The sequence below is a fragment of the Callorhinus ursinus genome, unplaced genomic scaffold, assembly GCF_003265705.2.
Source record: "Callorhinus ursinus isolate GAN/ISIS: 27379988/994484 unplaced genomic scaffold, GSC_fseal_2.0 scaffold18, whole genome shotgun sequence".
Taxonomy (NCBI): Eukaryota; Metazoa; Chordata; class Mammalia; order Carnivora; family Otariidae; genus Callorhinus; species Callorhinus ursinus.
Genome location: NW_027397080.1, coordinates 31321403 through 31342271, shown reverse-complemented (window position 1 = coordinate 31342271; position 20869 = coordinate 31321403). Strand labels below are relative to the sequence as shown.

General features: G+C 49.0%; 1 protein-coding gene across 1 annotated transcript; it reads right to left on the bottom strand.

Annotated features, from left to right (window-relative positions):
* Window positions 1–6075: 6075 nt before the first annotated feature.
* Window positions 6076–20794, bottom strand: ERRFI1 (ERBB receptor feedback inhibitor 1). The gene is made up of 4 exons (XM_025856577.2): window positions 20646–20794; window positions 9913–10106; window positions 9725–9801; window positions 6076–8789 (listed from the first exon to the last, which is right to left on the bottom strand). Exons 2-4 carry the CDS (start codon window positions 10032–10034, stop codon window positions 7606–7608), a joined length of 1383 nt encoding a protein of 460 aa, XP_025712362.1. The 5' UTR covers window positions 10035–10106; window positions 20646–20794; the 3' UTR covers window positions 6076–7605.
* Between the last annotated feature and the right edge of the window lie 75 nt (window positions 20795–20869).

Below are 20869 nucleotides of genomic sequence, written 5' to 3'. Positions count from 1 at the left end.
CGGCGGGTGGTAACACTTCTTTTTGCCTATACCAAGGCTGTTCAGAGAAAACTCTGTACCCAGAAAACTTTTTGTAATTAATGCATATATAGACTCCTTAGGAATATGATTTAAGAAAAAAAACGACATGGATAGAAGTTGTCTACGGACTCATAGAGAAGGCTTTGGAGAGAAACATTTCAAATAAGCATTTCAGTTGGGTAAATCAATTTCTTTATGAGATCCTTATCAATGACCAGATGACAAATGGCAATCTATTTATTGCTGTTAAAAATGTGTGGATCCTTGCAAAAGGAACAATTGGACTGATTCAGCATCCACAGAGCTTGGAAGAAAAAAAATGTGTCTTCAAAAACAAAAAACAAAAACAGATTTCTGGCCGCAGTCCTCAAAATCCTCCTACACAGCTGATTAACGACAGGATCAACAACTGTTGTGTTACACACTCCCACAGCACGCGGCTTTCCTCTTGGAGCCACTGCCGGGCCCCGATGACGGTGACTTTCTCACTTGGCTCAGGACAGGTGTGTTTCCTTTCAAGACGGGTCTCTTGGTTCTAAGGCTGATCCTGATGAGGTCACAAAACCCGCACACTTGGTGTGCCCAGCACAGCGCCTGGCAGGTGACAAGTTTCTGATAACTGGGGGCTGTGAATACTGTTAAGGACCGCTGCAAGTTAGATCACCCCAAATTCCGTGACACGAGACACCCCGTGGGCCAGAGCTACATTGTGTGGAGCAAACCACGTGGCCTGGGGACCTGATGCTGGGCTCTCTTGCACACCGATTCTGCTGCGGTGCCAAGTAGCTGTCCCAAGACAGGGGCCAGGAGCAAGGTTGAAGATGGAACAGCTAAAAAGGTAGATGGGAAGATAAAACTGTGGCAATGTTTTGGGAAGAAGAAACTGCCTGGTTAAATGAACTCTTGTTGTCTTTGGAATGCGGTTATTATAATTTGTATTGAAATGACGCACGGGGCTCCGAGGTGCCTCCCCCACCTGGCTGCGCAGGCAGTGAGAACCCGGCCCGCGCTATCTTCACAGTTCTGGGATCATGTGAGCCCGGCCACCTGGGCTCCTGCAAGCCCCAGACGTGTAATTAGAGGCTCCTGGGCTGGGACGATGTGCAGACAAGTCTTATCATGCGTCTGGGCTGCTGTGGGTGCGCGAGTTCCCTCTGCAGCTTGGAGCTGGTGAGCCGGCGCCTGTGCCTCCCTGAGCCACGGAACTGTCCAAGCTTCTGCTCAGCTGAGAACTTTGATGGGTCCCTAAACAGAAACAGTGTAGACAAGGACGCTGGTTCATGCAAGCACACTAGGGCGGCCGGCAATCGGGCACACACAGAATATAGCTTCCCGTGAGCCGTGGCGCCTTAGGCTGCTCCGGGCTCAGGCCAGAAAGACAGACTCATCCAGCCTTACACAAGAGGGGAGGGTACAAAAGTCATGCTGTCCTGGGGGGAGGCACTGGGCTCAACTCTCATGACTGTAAAAAGGAAGAAATATGCACGAAGCAGGTGATTAAGACATTTGACATGGATCCAAAGCTACTTCCCAGGACTGAAGTGGCTGCCTTTCTCCATAAGGGCACAAAGTCAAGTTGCAGGACATAGAAACACTCCCAAAGACTGGTCCCCTGGTTATAACAAATTGCCTTCTCCCCCGGGGCCTTTTTACTTGGTGTGTGTGTTGGGGGGGGTGGGGAGCAGATTTATGCATGGTCATGGATGCTGTGCTAGTGAACTTGCTACAGGTTGACCTGCAGAGGGTTCCTGGCAGTTTTTGGGAATCACAGGGTGAGGGCTGCCCGCACTGGGGAGGCACACTTAAGCCCAACAGCCTGATAGCAGCTCTCTTTCTAGCAGGTGAAACTAGGACCTGGAAGAGTCCTTTCCGACCGGCCCCAGCTCCCTCCCCAGCCTTAAACCCCCTCTGCTGCCAGTGGGCAGTGGACATTGAGGGACAGTTTACAGGGCTGCTCTGATGGGAAGGGTTTCTTCAGATACGAAAAGTCAGACACACCAAGTACGTTTGCCACTCTGAGTTCTGGGTAGCTTACATGAAAGCGGAGCTGAGCTTGTTTAAACACGCTCCGCTGACAGATTCTCTGCGGCTTAGGCAGAAAGGTTCTTGAAGTGCGATACATTCAAGGGAAAAGCAAGCTTGAAAATTCACACCCTCCAATTGCCTTAGACATGCCTACATCTTGTTATTTCACTCAGTCACAAGGAATAAAAGGCAAGGCTCACCAAGTTCAGGCACATTCGGACCTTCTTCCCTGTCCTCCTCACCTCTCTCCTCTCTGCTTTCCCCCAAATAAGACCCCAGAACTTCTCTTAAAAGGTGTGTGATTCGCATGTGTCAGGGAGAAGGACCAGAACATTTGTCAAATGGTCTAGTCTGCAAAGAAAACTTGTCTCTGTACTGTAGTTTGCACCAGACTTTTTTCTAAAGACAAGGATACCTCAAAGTTTTAGTACCGGCTTACAAATTCAGTTCACCTCTTGCTTTGTTACACATTTCAAAGTTGTGGCACCTCAAGGCTCTGGGAAACCATTCACGGATCCTCCAGGTTTGAAGAAGTAGCTTTACTAGAGCTCATGCAAATTAATCTTGCAGACAATCTTGGCCGATCAAAGTTAACACACATCAGCTTTATCTCAGTTACCATTAGCATAATGTATAAATATTTACACGGCAATGTATTCTTAAAGCTTTATTAGCTTTTTACAAAACGCCTAACAGAATGCCAGAATTAATTTCTAAGTTAATTTTAAAAAGTGGGACCCAAGTCCATTTTGATAGGAACTCTTTCTAAACAAAATACCACATACGAGTATTGTGACAATGTCCATTTCCTGGTTTTGATAAGGGGCTATAATTTTGTAAGATGTTATCTTTGGGGGAATCTGGGTAATGGGTCCAGGGCATCTTTCTGTGCAAGTCTGAAATTTTTTGTGAGTCTATAATTACTACAAAATAAAAAACCAAAACAAGAAGGTATGAGATACCCATGCTAGGAGCTCATTTTTAAGAGAAAGTCTCCATGTACCTCAAAACTACAGATTAGGTGATGAAATTAAGAACTACGGTAGAGAATAACTTAATATATATTTTGTACTTGAGCCAATAGACGGAGGGATGCAGTTCTCTTTTCTCCAACTATGAAATGCTCTGGAAGAATCTGTTGGCCTCTTTTTTTGGAACAGGGCCCCTAGCAGCGACTAGACACCCTCTTAAGGAGAGTTCTTTTCATTACATAGTTAAGATATCCCTAGAGACCTGGAGAGAAATGAGCAACATACAAACAAACACGTGGCATTTAAAAAAGATAGGCAACACGTGATCGATTATTACAGCCTGGGAAGACTTCCCATTTAATATTATCTGCGTTTCGAGTTGACTGACAAATGAGTCCTCTTGACCTTAGCATGTGCTCTCTGCCAGGAGACAGTCCCTAATAATAAATCCCTGCGGTTTGTGTGGTATTGGGCCTGCCTGGGGCCTGGTCTCATGTTGAGGGGACAGCAGGCTCGAGGAAGCTTGCATGGGTTGTGAGAGGTTGACCGGGGCCCCCATTTCCTGACTTTAGGACAGTACTTTGTCACTAGATAGTACCTGCCTAATCGCAGTGCATCTAGTGGCAGCTAACCGCTGATTCTCCCTGCTGCTGGTCTCAGCAACAGCTGAGAGTGTGGGCCTGGGCAGGCCTGGGCCGGGAGAACTCTCCAGAGTTCCACTGGCTCTGGCTGCAGGTGCGGGTTGAGGATTGGGCTGGTGCTCTAGACGGCGTTTTAGTTGCGTGGCATTCACACCGCGGTGAGGTGCATTTGGTTGGCCAAGAAAAGATAGGGAAAAAGCGTATTCTTGCAAAATCAAGGAAAAATGCAAAGATTCAGAGGGAAGCAAATGTGGAGCTAATTAAAGATGGGTTTGGGGTGCCTGGGGGGTTCAGTCCGTTAAGTGGCCGACTCTTGATTTCGGCTCAGGTCACGATCTGGGGGTTGTGAGATGGAGCCCCACCTGGGGCTCTGTGCTCAGCAGGGAGTCTGCTTGAGATTCTCTCTCCCTCTGCCTCTGCCCCTCCTCTCTCCAAGCACGCTTTCTAAAATAAAAGAAATCTTAAAAAAACAACAAGAACAAACCCAAGAAAGCAAAAAAGATGGTCTTGACCAAAATACAAGGAAAGGCAGTGGGAGGGGGAAAGAAGAGGCAAAAAATGAGATGCAGGTAAGGAGCGGTGGGAGCGCTCCATTCCCATGTCCGGGACCACCCTGGGACCCTGCGAGGCTGGTGGAGCTCACGCAGGGGCTGAGGCTGGGAACGGGGGGCGGGGGCGCCAGAGCTACGCACCCCTGGGCTCGTCCCCCCCGAGGTCTCCAAGCTGCTGCTTCTACCTAGAAGGACCGCTCAAGGCCAGTTCTCTCCGTCTCTGGTCCTGACATCTTCCCTGTCCCCTTGTGTCTCCGGGCCCCGAGGCCTGCCGTCCCGACGTCCCCGCATCCGCCTTGGCTTCTCTTCAAGCTGTGCGCCATGCAACAGCCACTGTGATCTTTTTAAGACAATCAGATCCTGTTGCTCCCCCACCGAGACCTTGGAGTGGTCCCTACCTTGCCCAGCGTCCATCCTCCTGCTGCCACAACTTCTGGCTTATGGAAGACATCAGCCTTTTCTTTCCAGCCTCAGGGGCTCACATGTAACTTGGTCAGTCTGCTTTTCCTACTCAATCCACCTCCTTCAGCTTTGAGTCCGACGCTTCGCATTTTATCACCTTAGAGAGTAGAGCCCCACTGTTCACCCCTTGTTGGCGCTCACCGTCACCACAAACCATAATTAGGGGCTGCTTTAAGTTCTAGAGGGCAGGGGCGCCTGGGTGGCTCAGTCGGTTAAGCGTCTGCCTTCGGCTCAGGTCATGGTCCCAGGGTCCTGGGATGGAGCCCCGCATCGGGCTCCCTGCTCAGCGGGGGGTCCGCTTCTCTCCCTCTGCCCCTCCCCCCTCTCACACACATGCACGCACTCATTTTCTCTCTCAAAATCTGAAAAAAAAAAAAAAATTCTAGAGGGCAGAGGATATGCTCACCTCCCAGGACCTAGAATGTGGTTGGTATTCCCCAGCGAATGTCTGTGGAACCCACTCCCCCAAGCCCATTTCTTCGTCTGTAAAGTGTCCGAAATAATACCTGTCAAGGCACAGTGACCACGTATGTGAGAGAGTCCATGCGCGGACCAGTTGCAGTTGTTTATATGCAGTTGTCACAGATTAATTCCCTACCGTGGGTATCAGGACGCCCCTGCCCCCATCTTACCCGAGGGCAGAGATGTTGAAGAACCTCCCCAACTCATCATCAGGCGGAGGTAGAGGTGGACTCCCAGCCCTGCTCACTGACCTCCGCGCCCTCCCTCTTGACTCTGGAGGATACCAAGCACATGCAGGGGCTCAGTCAAGGTCATGGAGAGCTTCACCCTTGCCTGGGAGCCTGTGGACGGGCGAGAGTGGCTGGGTTTTGGCCACAGGGCCCAGGAGAGGGGAGAGCTGAGCACAGGGCCCCACGGCGCTGGAGAGGGGCCCTCACATGCAGCGGCTCGGCTTCCTCCTGCATCCAGAAGCTGTGAGCACGGCTGTCCTCCCCGTGAGAGGCCTGGGCAGGCTGGGCTTCCTCTGGTGGCCTCACACCAGACAAGAAGCAGAGCTTCCTGAAGGGCCCGCAGCAATCCGGACCTAATCCTGAAACTCAGTCACAGCAAGCCTGTATGAGAGCTGATTTCTTCCATATGCTCCCCCTGAGGGGAGGGCCCCTCTCCAGGTGGCACCGGTTTGGACAGTAACACCCCAGCATCAGTTCAGGTCCCTTCTCTCAACTGTTAAAGGTGAAAACAAAGAGCCCGCTTTCACTGTGCATGTGTTAAGATTCAGTATCAATCGCTCAAATTACTTTTATTTTAGGGAATGACAGTAAACTTCAAGCATTTAGGAAGCTGTCAAAAATCTTCCCTTGTGGTTAGAGATGGCAATGCTTGTCAACGTACTTGAGACATCAACTTTTAGAAGAGCTTAGGCAAGAAACATTGTTAACGGTGTCATAAATAGTATTATAACTTTATTAAAATGAAAAGACAATATTCAAAATAATGCAACAAAAATGAATAAAATCCTTTGTCCAACACTGTACACATAATGCAGAAATCAGTGCATTTTTCTAAAGCATGTCTTACCCTTCATTTAGTTCATACTAAAATATAAGCTTTAAATAGCTCAAATAATATCATTCAGCAGTTTAAACTGTAAACAGCTTGTTTAACTGTTAAGAGAACATTGTAGTAATGTACCTCTGTTAGTGAGCACCTTCTCCTTTGTGCTTATCTATACAAGATCCATACATCGAAGCACGTGGAAACCCCAGCGCATGCTGTGGGTCTCACTGAATCCAGGTGAAGCAGCCAGCCGGGAGAGTCTCAAAAGCAGGAAGATGCTGATGTGACCTGTGCTATTAAGACATACTGCTCTATTGGTCAGAAGTGTTTTACTTAAAAAGCAAACAATCCCCGGGAAATACTGAATAGGAACCAGCAACACAAGGCCAGCTTGTGTTGTATTTGTTTATTAATACAGTCTAAAAACAAAACAAAACAAAAAAACCCAAAAAAACCCAACACAAAAACACAACACACGCCCCCCAGTGACTCTCAGTCACACGGCTGTTTCTCGATTGCGTAGAACTGACATCACGAACACGGGCGAACGGTCTGCTTTCCCGCGGGAGTCGAACGTGCCCTCCCATTGCGGCTGCGAGGCCTGCACCACAACGGGCCATGTTAGCGGGCAGAACGGAGCAGAATCGTCAGGAAAAATGGCTTACGGGTTCTGGGATCTTCTCACTTCTCGAGGTGTGAGACACGCGTGCACAGGGGGGAAGCCGGCTGCCCAGCGCACTGCCAACCTCCCCTCATCAGAGCAGGAGGCAAAACCTGGAGGGACCCAGGCCTCGGGGAGATTTGTGAACTGGGCAGGTGGAGCCACGGGACGGACGGACAGACGGACGTGCGCCCTGCCCCTGGGGGCACAGACTGCTTGCAGAAATAAAGGAGACAGAAGAACTTCATGGGCCCGAGAGCCAGACCCTTTCCAACTAAGCAAAAACGGGTTTTTTGTTTTGTTTTATGATTCCGATCTAAACAATACTGTGTTTTCTTCCATTTGCTCAATTTTCGGTCAGGAGTCGTCCTCCAGCTTGTATTATCATTCTGAATACATGTTACTCTAAGGTAGCAACTAACTGGTTACCCTGCGACTACGGCCTGAGGTTGCCCCACAGGCTTCTACAGGTCTCTAACGTATACACATGTCAGAGGTTCCCCAGCCTTCCCTCCCCACCTGCACAGCTTTACATTCCGGGCTGAAACAGACTTTTCTCCAACGCCAACAAAATCAGGGCTTCTCAGCACGAGCGCGCCCCACGGCTGCTGGCCCTCTCTCTCGCTAACATGGAGGGTTCGACTCTTTTATGCTGCAATCTGAAACATTTCCCTGTGAACTGCAACCGAATGGGGAAGTGGCCTGAGGACCATTTGCTCCCAGGGAGCCCCTGCTGAACCGCGCGACCCCAGAGCCTAAGGAGAAACCACATAGGACAGATGTTTGCGCTTCACATGGCCGCCTGGATCCAGTTTTGTTTTCGAGTCCAGCTTGTCTGCGCCTGAGACGGTACTGCGGTCAGCACACAGGGGCTGGGTTTGGGTGCTTGAGTTTGTTTCTTCTGCTTCCCGAAAGAACTTTTCGTATTTGTCCAGGTACGGTGGTCTCTCAGGTAGTAGGTAATAATGTGTCGAGCTAACCTTCTTCCCATTTTCAATAATGGGCAGAATGCAAGGAACCTTACTGGCAGATCCTTCGCTGTTCTGTCTTTGCAGGGCTTTGCTGCTGACGTACTTGGGATCAGGGGCAAAGCTCTGCGTAGGGGGCATGACCCCATTGAGGTAAGACGGGAGGCTTTTGGGGCTGGGTGTGCGGGAGTTACTCCGGGATAAAGGTTCTCTGGGTGGTACTTTGGGAGGCCTATCTTCATCACTGTAGGTGCTCGAAGTAACTTCTGCTGACCACCTTCTATAATCTGGCTTCACTGGCCTCGGAGGTATGGGGACCCTGGGGGGCACCTCAGGTTTGTCTTCATCGGAGTTCGGAGAAGCTCTGTGTATGTAGCTGGATATCCTTATGGCTGGCTTATTAAAGGATCCAGCTGGTCCTGAATGAGACCTTCTTAGTCTTCGGTGGGTCTGCGGTGGAGGAGGATTAGAATTCTGCACCCCTCCATTTTGGTCAGGGGCCTGGCTGAGATCTGCTGCAGAGACAGCCGGGGTATCGAAATACGCGTAGTTGATCTGTCCACACCCACGGAAGCTTCGCCTGCCGGGAACATCATATTTGAAGCCAGAGAGCGTACAGTCTTCTAAGAGGAAGTCCGTGTCTGAGCTGGTGAGGAATTCTACCTCGCAGTCTGTCTCGTCCAGAGAGAGGTCTTCTGAGATGGGCAGTGGCGGGAGGGGCCTGGAGCCCCGCTCACAGACAGCCGCGCAGGGGAAGGGGGACGGGGGGTTCTTTATGGGGGTGAGCGGAGGAGGAGAAGCACAGACCCCGTTCACTGACAGTTTCTTAAAACCACACACGACTCGCTCCTCTTCACGCTGCCCCGAGTCTTCGCCCGGGGGAATGATAAGAGGGGCCAGGCTGGGCTTCTGAGCGGGGCCGTTTTCTGCAAAGTGGCTGCCGTTCTTCGGACCAGATGTCGCCGCGTGCCCTAGAATGAACGAGAGGGGTGAGTAAAAGGCCTGCGCGTGTGCACAGCGCTCTCCCCCAGCCACTTGAGGCCGAGCCCGGCTACCCGGGCGCCCACGGCTCTCTGCTAAGGCAGCTCACACCTGACGGCTGCCGCCCTGAGAACACCCAGGGGACAGCCACAGGTGTAATTAGGGGCCAGAAGATAGCTAATGCACATGATCTGGTTCAAAGAACAAGTTATCTCTTCCATCTCCCTCGGACATGTGTGCGGTGCACGCCCACACATCTCGGCAGGTTCTGTGACATGTGCAAAATTTGCAGACGACGAGCAGCGTATGATTTCCGTGACAACCGCACCACACCAGGCCGGCCGGGGAAGAGATGCGGCGACACGAGGCGGGCAGGGTGTGAGTGAGGCGACACCGGGCCCGCACCGTTAGTGCCAACGTGACGTCAGGAGAGTTGTGACCTGCTTGCAATGTGCTAAATGCTCCTGACAAAAATCTAAGCAACACAGTGCCCACGTCTGAAGTGCCAGGCGGCCCATCACACACCTTCCTAAGTATTTTAGCCACATGGACACTACTTGATCTCCCTCGGATGCATACCCGATACTCGTAAGAGAGATGAGATCTCACCCGAGGTCCCTACAAGTTAAATGCGGATCAGAGCTGGGATCAGAATTCACTGACTATGAGAGATCACACTTCCACAACTAGGTCTCTTCCGGGCATCGGTGACTCAGGATGAGGGCAGGGTGGCTCGAGAGCCGGGCACGGTTCTCTTCAGAACCTGCTGCCACCAGGGGTCAGGCTCCTGCTGGGAACGGCTCAGGTGGCTTCCTCACTTCAGCAGGGTGCCGGAGGACCAGCCAGGACCAGCCGGGGCCATCCCCATCCCCACGGCCAACTGGCTCCTCAAACACTAGCCCCGCTTGGATTTCCGGACACATACCAAGAGATGTTAGGTGCTCCTGAGCCGTAGAGTTGAGGCTGTAGGCCATGGTGATTGGGTCAATGTTCAAAAAGTGACTGAAAGGAAAGGAAAAACATTTTGGTCATAAACAAGGAGCCAACCTATTCTCCATCTCATTTTAACATGACGGGCCTGGAGATCTCAGGGCCATTCTGTCCTGCGCTTACTTTTCAAACTCACTGCGGCCGCCCCAGCAGGTCCTCGCGGTCCTCATGGCTTGGCCATCATGCAGAAATCCAGTTTTTAATGGGACTCTAATCTCCTGAGCAGCAACTCCTGCCGTGGACATGGTGTCTTACTCTGGGAGGTCTCCACACTTGTGAGGCCTAGGGATCTGTTGTCAACCAGTAGCTTGCATTCCCTGTTGGGGGGGGAGGGGCGGAGAAGAGATGAGAGAATAAACAATTCAGAAATACCCACACAGAGCTAATACCAGAGAACTTGGGGGGATGTGGGACAGAAAACTTTAGTTATAGAACGTTCACTTGATCCCGAACTTTTGGCATGAACTCATCCTTACTTCTCATGACGGTACTTAAAACATAGACACTGAGAACAATTTTTTTGGGGGGGGGGTTGGATACTAATCAAAGCTCTTAGATGTTTTCGGCAAAGTAAGGAATAATCCACGGCGAGCAAAAGCAGATCTCCCACTGCGGCCTGACAAATCCTGCTCACTTGCCAAAGTGCACACAGTTCTCTAGCCTCCTATGAATCGACCTTCCAGAGTGTGGCCGTAGTGGGCAAGGAGCTCCCGGTCCCCCAAGCCAATAGGGTCATTTCACAGATTACTGTACTCAGACCTGCAGAACCAACATTCACTAGAACCCAACGCTTCAACGGAACAGGAGATCATACGCTGGCAGGGGATCACCCCAGGGCCTAGCATTTGTTTGGATTCTGTAGTTCAGGGTTGGCCCTGGGAGGACAAATTCTCCAGTTACCACCTATTTGAGAATAAAGAAATAGATATGAAGATCCCAATTTCCATTATTCTGTAAAAATCAAGTTCTGCACGGTTGCGGGCTTCAGCAGGGGCATGGACAGCTTCCTCCTCCCTTTGAAAGACAAACTTAAAGGCACATTCTTCACATTCTCCTGTACGAAGTGCCTCGTGATTCATGCCTCCCTGCAAGGCACAAGACGACAAAGGCTAAAGTAAGTGCCCTTTTCTTAATCTAGTAGTTGCCCAGCGCGAGGACCCTCTCCCTCATCAGACGGTCTGCATCTGGGGTCAACCAGCAGCTCCGCCCACACCTTGTGGCTAGAGGTGTTCATTAGCATCCATCTCCGCTTTCTTTGAACCTTCACGCCTCCTTAGTGTTAAGCTGAAGCTTTTCTTCTTTCAGACACCAGGACATGATCTGTCAACTCTCTGTGTAACACTGACCCCTTCTGGGATGAGCACAGATGCTTCCTAACGCTCCCTCACGCTCTCCCCAAGCATGCGCGCAGCCACCCAGGGCCAGGCGGTGTGCTGAGGACTGGGAGGCGACACAGAGGAGACATGCATGCTGGGGGATGGGGGAGGGGGTACAGAGGTCATCTGTTTTATGGACAGATCTGTCACCCACTAAACTGGGAGTCCAGGAAAGAGGCTAGGTCCCAATCATGAATCGTCACTACCTGAAACACAGCAAGGGCTCAAGGACTGAGCGCGTGCTGAATGAACGACTATAAGCTACCATCTCATTACCACCACCATCAGGATCAACTGAACGTATGCCGTGAATCCAGCACGGGGTCTTTTTTTTAGCTACAGATCTAAACAACACTCTGCCAAGTGCTTACTGTTTGTTTTTCATGCAAAAACAGCAACGTTTCAGTGATAAAGCGAAGACAGACCATTAGTGATCCTGGCTTTTTACTCTCCCAAAGTCAGCTGCCTCTGATCCATGAGGCAGAGACGTAAATAGGTGTCAAATATTATTTCAAACAGTCAAGCGTTCTCCTGTGATCAGTCTCTCAACGATAAATGATGAAGAACAGGGGAAAGAAACCCCACCATTTTAGAAATCTTAAGTTATTGGGAGATGTCTTTATTTTTTATTTCTGGTCTTCAGACGTTTGAGAAGAAACCCACGTGTTTTTACTTTACCTGGATTAAGGAAAGCTACAGAAAATTAAAAACAAAAAACCAAAAACCCAAAACATTTTTAGAACACACTGCTCGGCACCCCCTCCGGGTACCTGGCCTGGTGGTATGTGGCGCCCCACCCCCCAGCACCCTACAAGCACGGGCAAGACCACAGGGAAAGTATCTGTGGTGATGTAAAAAAACGAAAAGCCAAGCTAGGAAGGAGAATATGGTATTTAAGTAGTTTGAAAGCACACGTTTGGAGATCGCTCATCCAGATTACAGAAAAATGCTGCGGGGGATTCTGGAGGCCCAACCCCCACCTGTCTGCAGGCCAGCAAGTGCTCCTCGTCATTACTGCGTGTCAGCCTCCTAATGCCATCGAAATCTTAGCTTTCAACAGAATGATTGTGTAACTATCGCCTCTGCTGGAATGGCCTCGGAATTCTAAACTCACATTTCGGTGGCCCCTTAAAATTATGTATGCATTCTAGAAAGTTATTTTTTATTCATTGTTTCCATCACCTACTTGTTAGCTTTCTTCAGAAAAAAAATTTTTTTTAGTATAAAAAGAATTGTGTTCACTAAGCCAGCTCACTTCTGACCACAATAGTGTCTTTGTGTATTCATAGAAGGTGACCTGCCTCTACATCTCAATGGGGAATTGTGAATGGGACGTGTTATGAAACTGTCCGAACTTCCTACTTGCTTGCATGGGAGAAGCCGAGGAGGGAAACATAACTGCATATTCTCTTCTGGAAAATAACTTCCAACTATAGGCTCAGGGAGGGGGACCTGCCGTAGGTTTGGAAGCAAACGTTTTTGGCGTGTTCCTGGGAATGCCAGCTGAGGCAGGAAGCCACCTGCAACTCTTCCACGCCTCTCTCAAAACGCCCCAAGTCTGCAGTGTGTACCCTCTTGGGGCGGGGGGGGGGGGGGGGGGGGAAGGAGAATCAACCCGGCCAACCTCAAGTTAAAAAGAAACCCACCACTCCAGTGAAATTTCACTAATGCTGCAGGGTTTCAAATGTTGTTTCTGTGTAAACCGTAAAGCCAGCTCTACCTGACAATTCATTAGGAAACCAACTGCAAAACAGCCCTATGTGGGGAAGTCAGTCAGTATCTCTCAGCACAAGATGGCATTGTTATGAAATGCAAACTATGAGAGCGAATGTGGACCCAGGCAGCATGATGTCAAACAGGATCGGAATGACCTTGGGCAAAAGAACTTCCCCAAAATTCATCAACTAATCTTTGGCCTTTTCAGTGTGTCAAAAATGCAGTTAAGGGGCGCCTGGATGGCTCAGTTGTTAAGGGTCTGCCTTCGGCTCAGGTCATGATCCCAGGCTCTGGGGATGGAGCCCCACATGGGCTCCCTGCTCGGCGGGAAGCCTGCTTCTCCCTCTCCCACTCCCCCTGCTTGTGTTCTCACTCTCTTGCTGTGTCTCTCTCTGTCAAATAAATAAATAAAATCTTTAAAAAAAAAAATGCAGTTAAATACCAATCCCAGATGGGAACTGTTTCCTACTAACCTCAATTTTTTTGAAAACTTCAAGACAAAAAATAATATCCCCTAAAACCATCTGTTTCTTGCTGCTGTCCTCCGATTTGCTCTCCTTGCAACGTCCCCTTCCCCACCCCGCTCCTTGAGTTTGGATCCACTTCTATGGCTTCACCTCTGCGTAGACAGCTCCTCAATCTCCTGAGTCTCCACTCCAGCCCTGGCTCAAGCTTTCACTTTGCATTTCCTATTGTCTGGTGATTATCTTTCCACTTGGATGGCCCTCTGGTATCTGCAATGCTACAATCCAAACTCCTGTCACTTACTTCACACCGCCTCCCCCTTCCCAAACCAGTTCAGGGTCTGCGAAGATCCCACTTCTCCTACAGGCACCATCTTTAATAACCTGAGTTGCGACAGATGCACATTCAATCGCCCAGTTCCATAGCCTATTTCTACACTGCTTCTCAAACCTCTCTTCCTTCCGTTCATGGGCACCGCTCTGCCCTGGGTCTGAAAATACCTAAGCTGCCCTACACACCAGTACCAGATCCATATTCCTGAACTGCAGTGCAAATTCAGATCTTCCACTGCTCAAAAATCTTCAAACGCTTCTAAAGAAAAGCTCTACAGGCTGGCCTTAAGGCCTCTCTAACAAGGCAGGCCCTGATCCACCTTCTTCAAGCTCTTCCTTCTCTTTCCCCCTCATCTCTGTTAGAATGCACCTTTTCCTTGGAGGCCATCTGTCACACCACCTTGTCCACTACCTGGCTCCCTGCTGAAAAGCCAGCGCGGGTCCCCATGTTCTTGGGTTATTTCGTGCTGTGCCCCGATTTCTTGCCCATCCTCCAAATTTTTTGGGACAGGCCTTCTTTTCCTCCCCTACCGTGTAGATCCTGGCATCATTCGCTTCTGATATTTACTAACCAGATACTGAGAAAATACTCCTCTCACTTTTAAAAAAAGTAATGACATGACAGACTCACGTGTCCTGTAAATCAGTGAAGAACTAAGGGATAAACCTAATGTGGGTGGACACATCCCGATGATAATGTGACAAGTTTAGGTAAATAGCAGGCAAAGGATTTTCCATTACATTCCTTTCCAAGATCTAAAGTGGACAGTTTGCAGACTGGGTAAAAACTCTAAGCTTAAGTGGTTAACCGTGTAACTTTCTAAATTGGTTTCTATTACTGTACATTCACTTAAGCAACCAGGGGAGAGCTTTCTGAAAATAATGAATTTCACCCTCTCTTCCACACTGTTCCTTCTGCACCTACTGTTTTTGTGGCTAAATTTAAGGTCACTTTCCTTAAAGAAAACAAAAAAGGCTACCCCAAAAAGCATACCATAGATGCTTTATTAAGGTGAAATCACATGCCTTTAGAATGAGGAAAGTCACTTTGAAACTTTTTTTTTTTTAAACCAGGCTACCTTAAGACAGTAACCTAGATGTGCTTACCTTCCAGCAGATCTCATTAATAAATCTCAAAAGCAATCCACAAGAGGAGGAGGGGCACATTTTTGTCATACAACTCATCCAGTTCTGCCCAGCGCTTCCTTATTTAAAAGTGTGATGTAATTTCCTTCTTTCAATCTGGTTTTAGAACCTGATTTCTGTTTATTCAGGGTGATAAATGGTCTTTTCAACCTTATTTAACAACTACCTACATGACTATTTCCTTACCGATAGAGACAGAAGATAATCCTATTCAAAGCCAAGATTTGTAAAAAGAAACTGATTTCGGAACGTGACAAATTCCATGATTTTATTTTTTATTTAAAAAAAAATTTTCTTTTTAATTCCATGGTTTTAGATTCTCCCCACATAAACCACCATCTGCATGTTTATCTTCAGTCTTAAAGTGCCTAAAGTAATCACCTTTGAGAATATTAAAAACAAAACAAAATCCCATCATTTTTATTGTGTTAGTGTCTAAAGCACTGGCAGCCAAGCTATTCGACACACTGAACACTGAGTGTGGCTGTTTTACCGAATTTTAACTTTTACTAAGAACACGAGAGGGCGCCTGGGTGGCTCAGTCGTTACGCGTCTGCCTTCAGCTCGGGTCATGGTCCCAGGGTCCTGGGATCGAGCCCCGCATCGGGCTCCCTGCTCCGCGGGAAGCCTGCTTCTCCCTCTCCCACTCCCCCTGCTTGTGTTCCCTCTCTCGCTGTGTCTCTCTCTGTCAAATAAGTAAAATCTTTAAAAAAAAAAAAAAAAAAAAAACACAAGAAGAACACATGACGTAACACTCACATTCAGGTAACACATTCAGTGTCTATCACACCCAGTGTTGCATGACCGAAGTTTACTTACTGAGCAAAGGACTCTTCACAATCAAAAGCCCTAATTCAGGGTTCTTCTCAGATTTCACTGTTAACAGACCATGCTCTGGGGGTAGGGAGTGAAGGGCGAGGCGGGCAGGAATGTCCTTCACACTCCCCCTGCTACCAGAGGAAGCATAAATAGCCTTCAGAGTAAAAAGCATAGAGGACTTCACCTTTTATATTAAGTCACTGAAATGCTCCTGCATGAATTCAAGGTCAACGTGACGGCTTCGGGACCCCCGGCAACGCAGCTCTGCGGGGTGAGGATGGACATTTTGTCCCAAGCAGCATCCATCCTCCCTTCAGCAGGCCACATAAGGGCCCACTTGTAGGTGGTAAAAACTGAGGCAATAAGGAAAATAATTTATCTTCAGCCTGTCAAAAGCAAAGCTGAGTGACATAATTTCTTGAATAATTCAGAGTATTTTCTAGCTGAGTACTTTAAGAAATGGCAAACTAACAAAAAACCTATTCGTTCCATAGCCATCGTCATCAATAGCCTTTTGATTCACTTGGTGTCCTACACGGCCTTCGTGCAGGGGCAGAAGTGTACCACAGCGGGGATGCAGTCTCTTGTCCTTTGTGCTGTTCCTACAGATGCTAGCATCAGTAGCAACACACACACACGGGACGGGAAAACATCATTCCTTTTAGACATACACATAATAGATTTCCAAATGGAAAAAATATGTGGGTTCTATTCTAATCTTAACGACAAGGAGCACAATGGTCCAATGATGGGAAGGGAGTCTTTAAAACTTGAAATTTACTTAATGAGCACTGGAGTCACCCAATGGGTAACTCCAGATTGTTACAAGGAACGTAAAACCTGTACAAAAAAATAAACTAATTCTTGGAAACTTATCCGACAAGCATTGTTCTAAGTGATTTATATGTATAATTTATTTAATCCTCTTAACAACCCTGTGGGGCGGGTTACTATTATGACCCTCATTTACAGATGAGGGACCGGAGGCACACCAAGTTAAGTCACTTGTCCCAGGTCAATGGTGGGTGCTAGAGACTTTAAGCCAGGCTCTCACCACACCACCCGGCCTCTCCGAGCCCCTCAGGCTCCTAACTGGGAGTAAGCTCTGACCCACTACAAGGCTTGTGTTTAAGTGTGGCTCAGACAGACTTTTCTGGGGATTTGCTGCTTGGAAATAGTTTTTTTGGGGTAACCTTAGACTATGAAAGTTCCTGTTTTACTTCAACTCCTTCAGATCCTCCTGTGAAAGTTATTAATTGCAGATTTGGCCTATGTATCCTCTGGAAGGGTGGGTTAAGGTGTCAATTTTATATTCTGTGACTACTTCAAGCAATTCTTTCGAAGCCCTCAATCTTTGAGAATACACTGGCAGCGCACCGTTACACAACCCGTTACAACATGATGCTGGGTATCACGCATGTCGGTCTTCACCCATAAAAGGGGTCCCCACATACACCCAGCGGGCCTCAACCTCGCAGCATGGATCCTGGCAATGGTGTTACAATGAGGATCCATTTTCAAGTCTGGAACCTAATAGTAGAGTATCTTGCACTTGTAAAGCACTCTACAAATTGCAAAGCACTTTCTGACACGGCATCTCACCTGACCCCCCCCACCCCTCTAAGAGGGGGCGGGGATAACACTCTGCGTTTTGCAGATGAGGATGTGAGGCCGAACATGTCCTGTGAGCACAAAGGCCGGGATAACACTCTGCGTTTTGCAGATGAGGATGTGAGGCCGAACATGTCCTGTGAGCACAAAGGCCGGCGGGGCTCCTCTGCTCTGACCCAGCAGCCCCTGCCACACCTCCACTCCTGCCCTCCCCACTGTCTCTTCATTCTAGGCAAAAACCTCACTTCTTTCTTTTCCTTTTTGTTTTTTAAAAAAAAGATTTTATTTATTTTAGAGACAGAAAGAGAGCATGAGGAAGGGGCGGGGCAGAGGGGGAGAGAGAATCTCAAGCAGCCTCCCCGCTGCTGAGCGTGGAGCCCGAGGGGAGGGGGAGACTCGATCTCCTGACCCCGAAATCAGGAGTCAGACACTTGACTGACTGAGCCACCCAGGCGCCCGAACCTCACTTCTCTAATGTTCTTATGTATCAGTAGGAAAACTGAAGCAGGGATGGCCAAGCGAAATGCTCAAGACCTCAGTGCAAGCCCATTGCAGAGATGGGAACTGGAGCTCCGTGCACAGGGTTTCACCCACAAATTCTTAGAGGGCAAGGATGGGTTATTTCCACAAACGGTTCTCAAGTGCTTACTCTGGGGTAGGTCCTATGGTAGTGAAAGAGACGCAGCTGCTGCCTGAGAAAGCCTCAACTTAATGAGGAGACAAGAAGCAATTTCAGATTGTGATAACTTCCCCCAGGACAGAGTGGGGAGGCCGGACTGACAAGGGTAGTTAGGGCAGACCTCCCCGAGGTGACTTTTTTAAACTGAAATTTAACGACGAAAAGGAGGCAGCCATGAGAAGAATCAGAAGAGCATTCCACTCAGAGGGAATAAAATACAGATTATTTTAAATAATCTGTACCTGGACAGGTTTCATATCCTGTGGGTCTTCAAGAAGAGCATCAATGTCTTCTCATCCTTACCCACCTACTGCTTCCCCTGAAATGCTGAACCACGGCACTGTGGAGCGGAAAAGGAGTAAAACTCATGCAGCCAGAGCCCCATATTTTACAAATGCATTCACTGAGGCCTGGAAGATTCACCTCTTAGTAATACTGCCCCATTTGACAGTAGGAGGAATTGGGTTAAAGTTATCAACAATGATTCCAAATTGCAGAATCCTTTTCCCCTTCTGAAGTCTGAGTCCCACACTAACTTTTCCCTATCTTAAAGCAAATTTCTCTATTATGCTAATAACTAACATTCAGAACCGTGAACTCACCAGTTTTATCCACCTTTACAGAGCATGTGTTTATGCTGTGCGGGGACAGCTGGATGTTGTTTATCTAGTATCCAGTAGGTTATTCCTTAGCGTTTATGAAGCATGGCCAAACACCAGCACCAAAAGATGCAAAAGGAACCCTGATGATGAGGTACCAATTCAAATTTATTGAGATTAAAAGCAGAGCTGTTTCTCTGGCAGAGGGAGCTGATGACATTCAAATTCCTGGAATTACCCTTGGCACCACCTTCCCCTCCTCTGCTCACCTTTCTAAAGCAACCTGATGGTATGCAGACATTCAGGTCAGTTTCAAGCACGTTAGATTGTACCTGTAATTTAGGCAACTTGCTTTTAAAAGCTACCATTAGTATTAGCTGAAAGGGAGTATTATCCCGTTCAGCTTCTGAGGAGCAGCAGTTAAGAGTTATTTCCAAACAAAAACCCAAGTCTACAGTATAATTAAATCTCACAGAAAGAGTGACCAGTAGCTATTGTGGACTGAAAGGAGGAGAAACAATTCACTGAAACAGTAATTTTACGTATCTGTCGAAAATATGAATAATTTAGACATTCCATAACAGCCATAAAAAAAGATTTGCTTTCCACCCTTATCAGTGACTGATCCAATCCTGCTGAGCTTTAAGATGTAAAATATGCTTCCATGCCATTATTTACCAACCATCAACTGTGTGCAAGGCTGCGCAAGACAGAAGCTTACAAGGAAGAGTTCCTGCCCTTAAGGAGTTCACAATCTAATATACGTCAGGTTATATACTGTTAGCCCAGGACCTCTATCACTTATTAGCCAGTATCCACTGAGACATGCAGCTGAAAATAAACCTCTGTGTGAAGTGAAGAAACCGACAAATGGCATCTGAAGTTCAGGCTAAAAGCTGTATGTATTTCTCTTCAAATCTGCAAATATCTGGAAAAGATAGCAGTACATACCGGTAACCAGTCATAGCACAATTAAGCCAACTTTTATTCTGTCTTTGCAAAATTTGGCCCATTGCTGAAATTGGTACCTGGCCTCCTGTCTTTGGTCTGTTTAAGTAAAACTTTGCTGAAAACTGTGTGATTACAGAAATGGGGGGGAAAAACAGACGTGGTATGGTGAATGTTTCAGTATCCCAACAAACACATACCCTTTGCATTCTTACAGATTTATAAAAGCTGAAAACCGTGCGGAATACTGTTCTTCAGGGGAAGAAAAAAGGCATTTTAACCTCACCTTTCTTCACCTCTGACAGTTGCTTAGAAACCAGTCCGGCCCTACCTGTGTTGCAGGTGTACCTAAAGTCACCAACACATCTCTTTTAAAGCTACAGTCTATTCTGACTGCACTTAAGTTTATGACTAACAATCTATTCATATTTTTTTATCAGGTAAGAGACTGGTTCCTTTCAAGCCATGACGAAATCCCAATAAAGACTTTGCAAGCACCAATACAGCACCAATCATGGTTAAGAAGTCATCTAATTCGTACGAGGCTGTGATATACATAGAAATACACACGCACCTACACACGAGAAAACACCCAATAAGCAGTCACGTTCCGAACACAGAATTCTGCAGTTCCAATTCCTTCGGAAACAGTATTTAGGACGTTCCGACCAAAAGATCGCGTTTCTGAGAGACAAGAGTAAGAGGGGCTCGGAACTACTCCGTGGAATTCAAGGACCCTAACCGGGGACGACCGCCGTCGCCGAGGGACCGAGCAGAGGGACCGCGGGCCGGCCATCCCCCAGCACAACCTTCGGGACGGGGCTGACGGACGCACGGTGCGCGCCGGGGCAGCGCAGCCCCATTGTGGAAGGGAGGACGCTGAGGCCGCCGCCAGCCTCACGGGCGCAGGACCCCGGCCGGCCGCTCCCGAAGCCCAGGCCCCCGCGCAGCGCCCCCGAACCGGCCCCTCCCCCCGACGCCCCGTCCGTTCGTCTGTCCGTCCGTCCCGGGAGACTCCGCGTCGCGGCGACCCTCTCCGCGCCCCGGGGACCCGCCCAGCGTCGGGAGTCGCCCGCAGCCCGGCGCAGGGGCCCGGCAGGGGCGCGGACGCGGAGCGGCGCCGCTCCCCCCACCCCACCCCACCCCCGGCCCGCAGGCCCCTTACCCCTGCGGAGCCGCGGCTGCCCCACGGCGCCCTCCCGCGCATGTCCGTCCCGGCTGGCTCAGCGCCGCGGGCTCAGGGGCCCGGACACCGCGCAGGCGCCTCGCCACTCGCTGGCCGCCTCTCTCCGACTGCGCTCCCCGCTCGCACTCGGCCGCGGTCTGCGCGGCAGCCGACGCCGCGATATATAGCGAGTGGGGCGGGCCGTGACGTCGACGCTCGGCGCC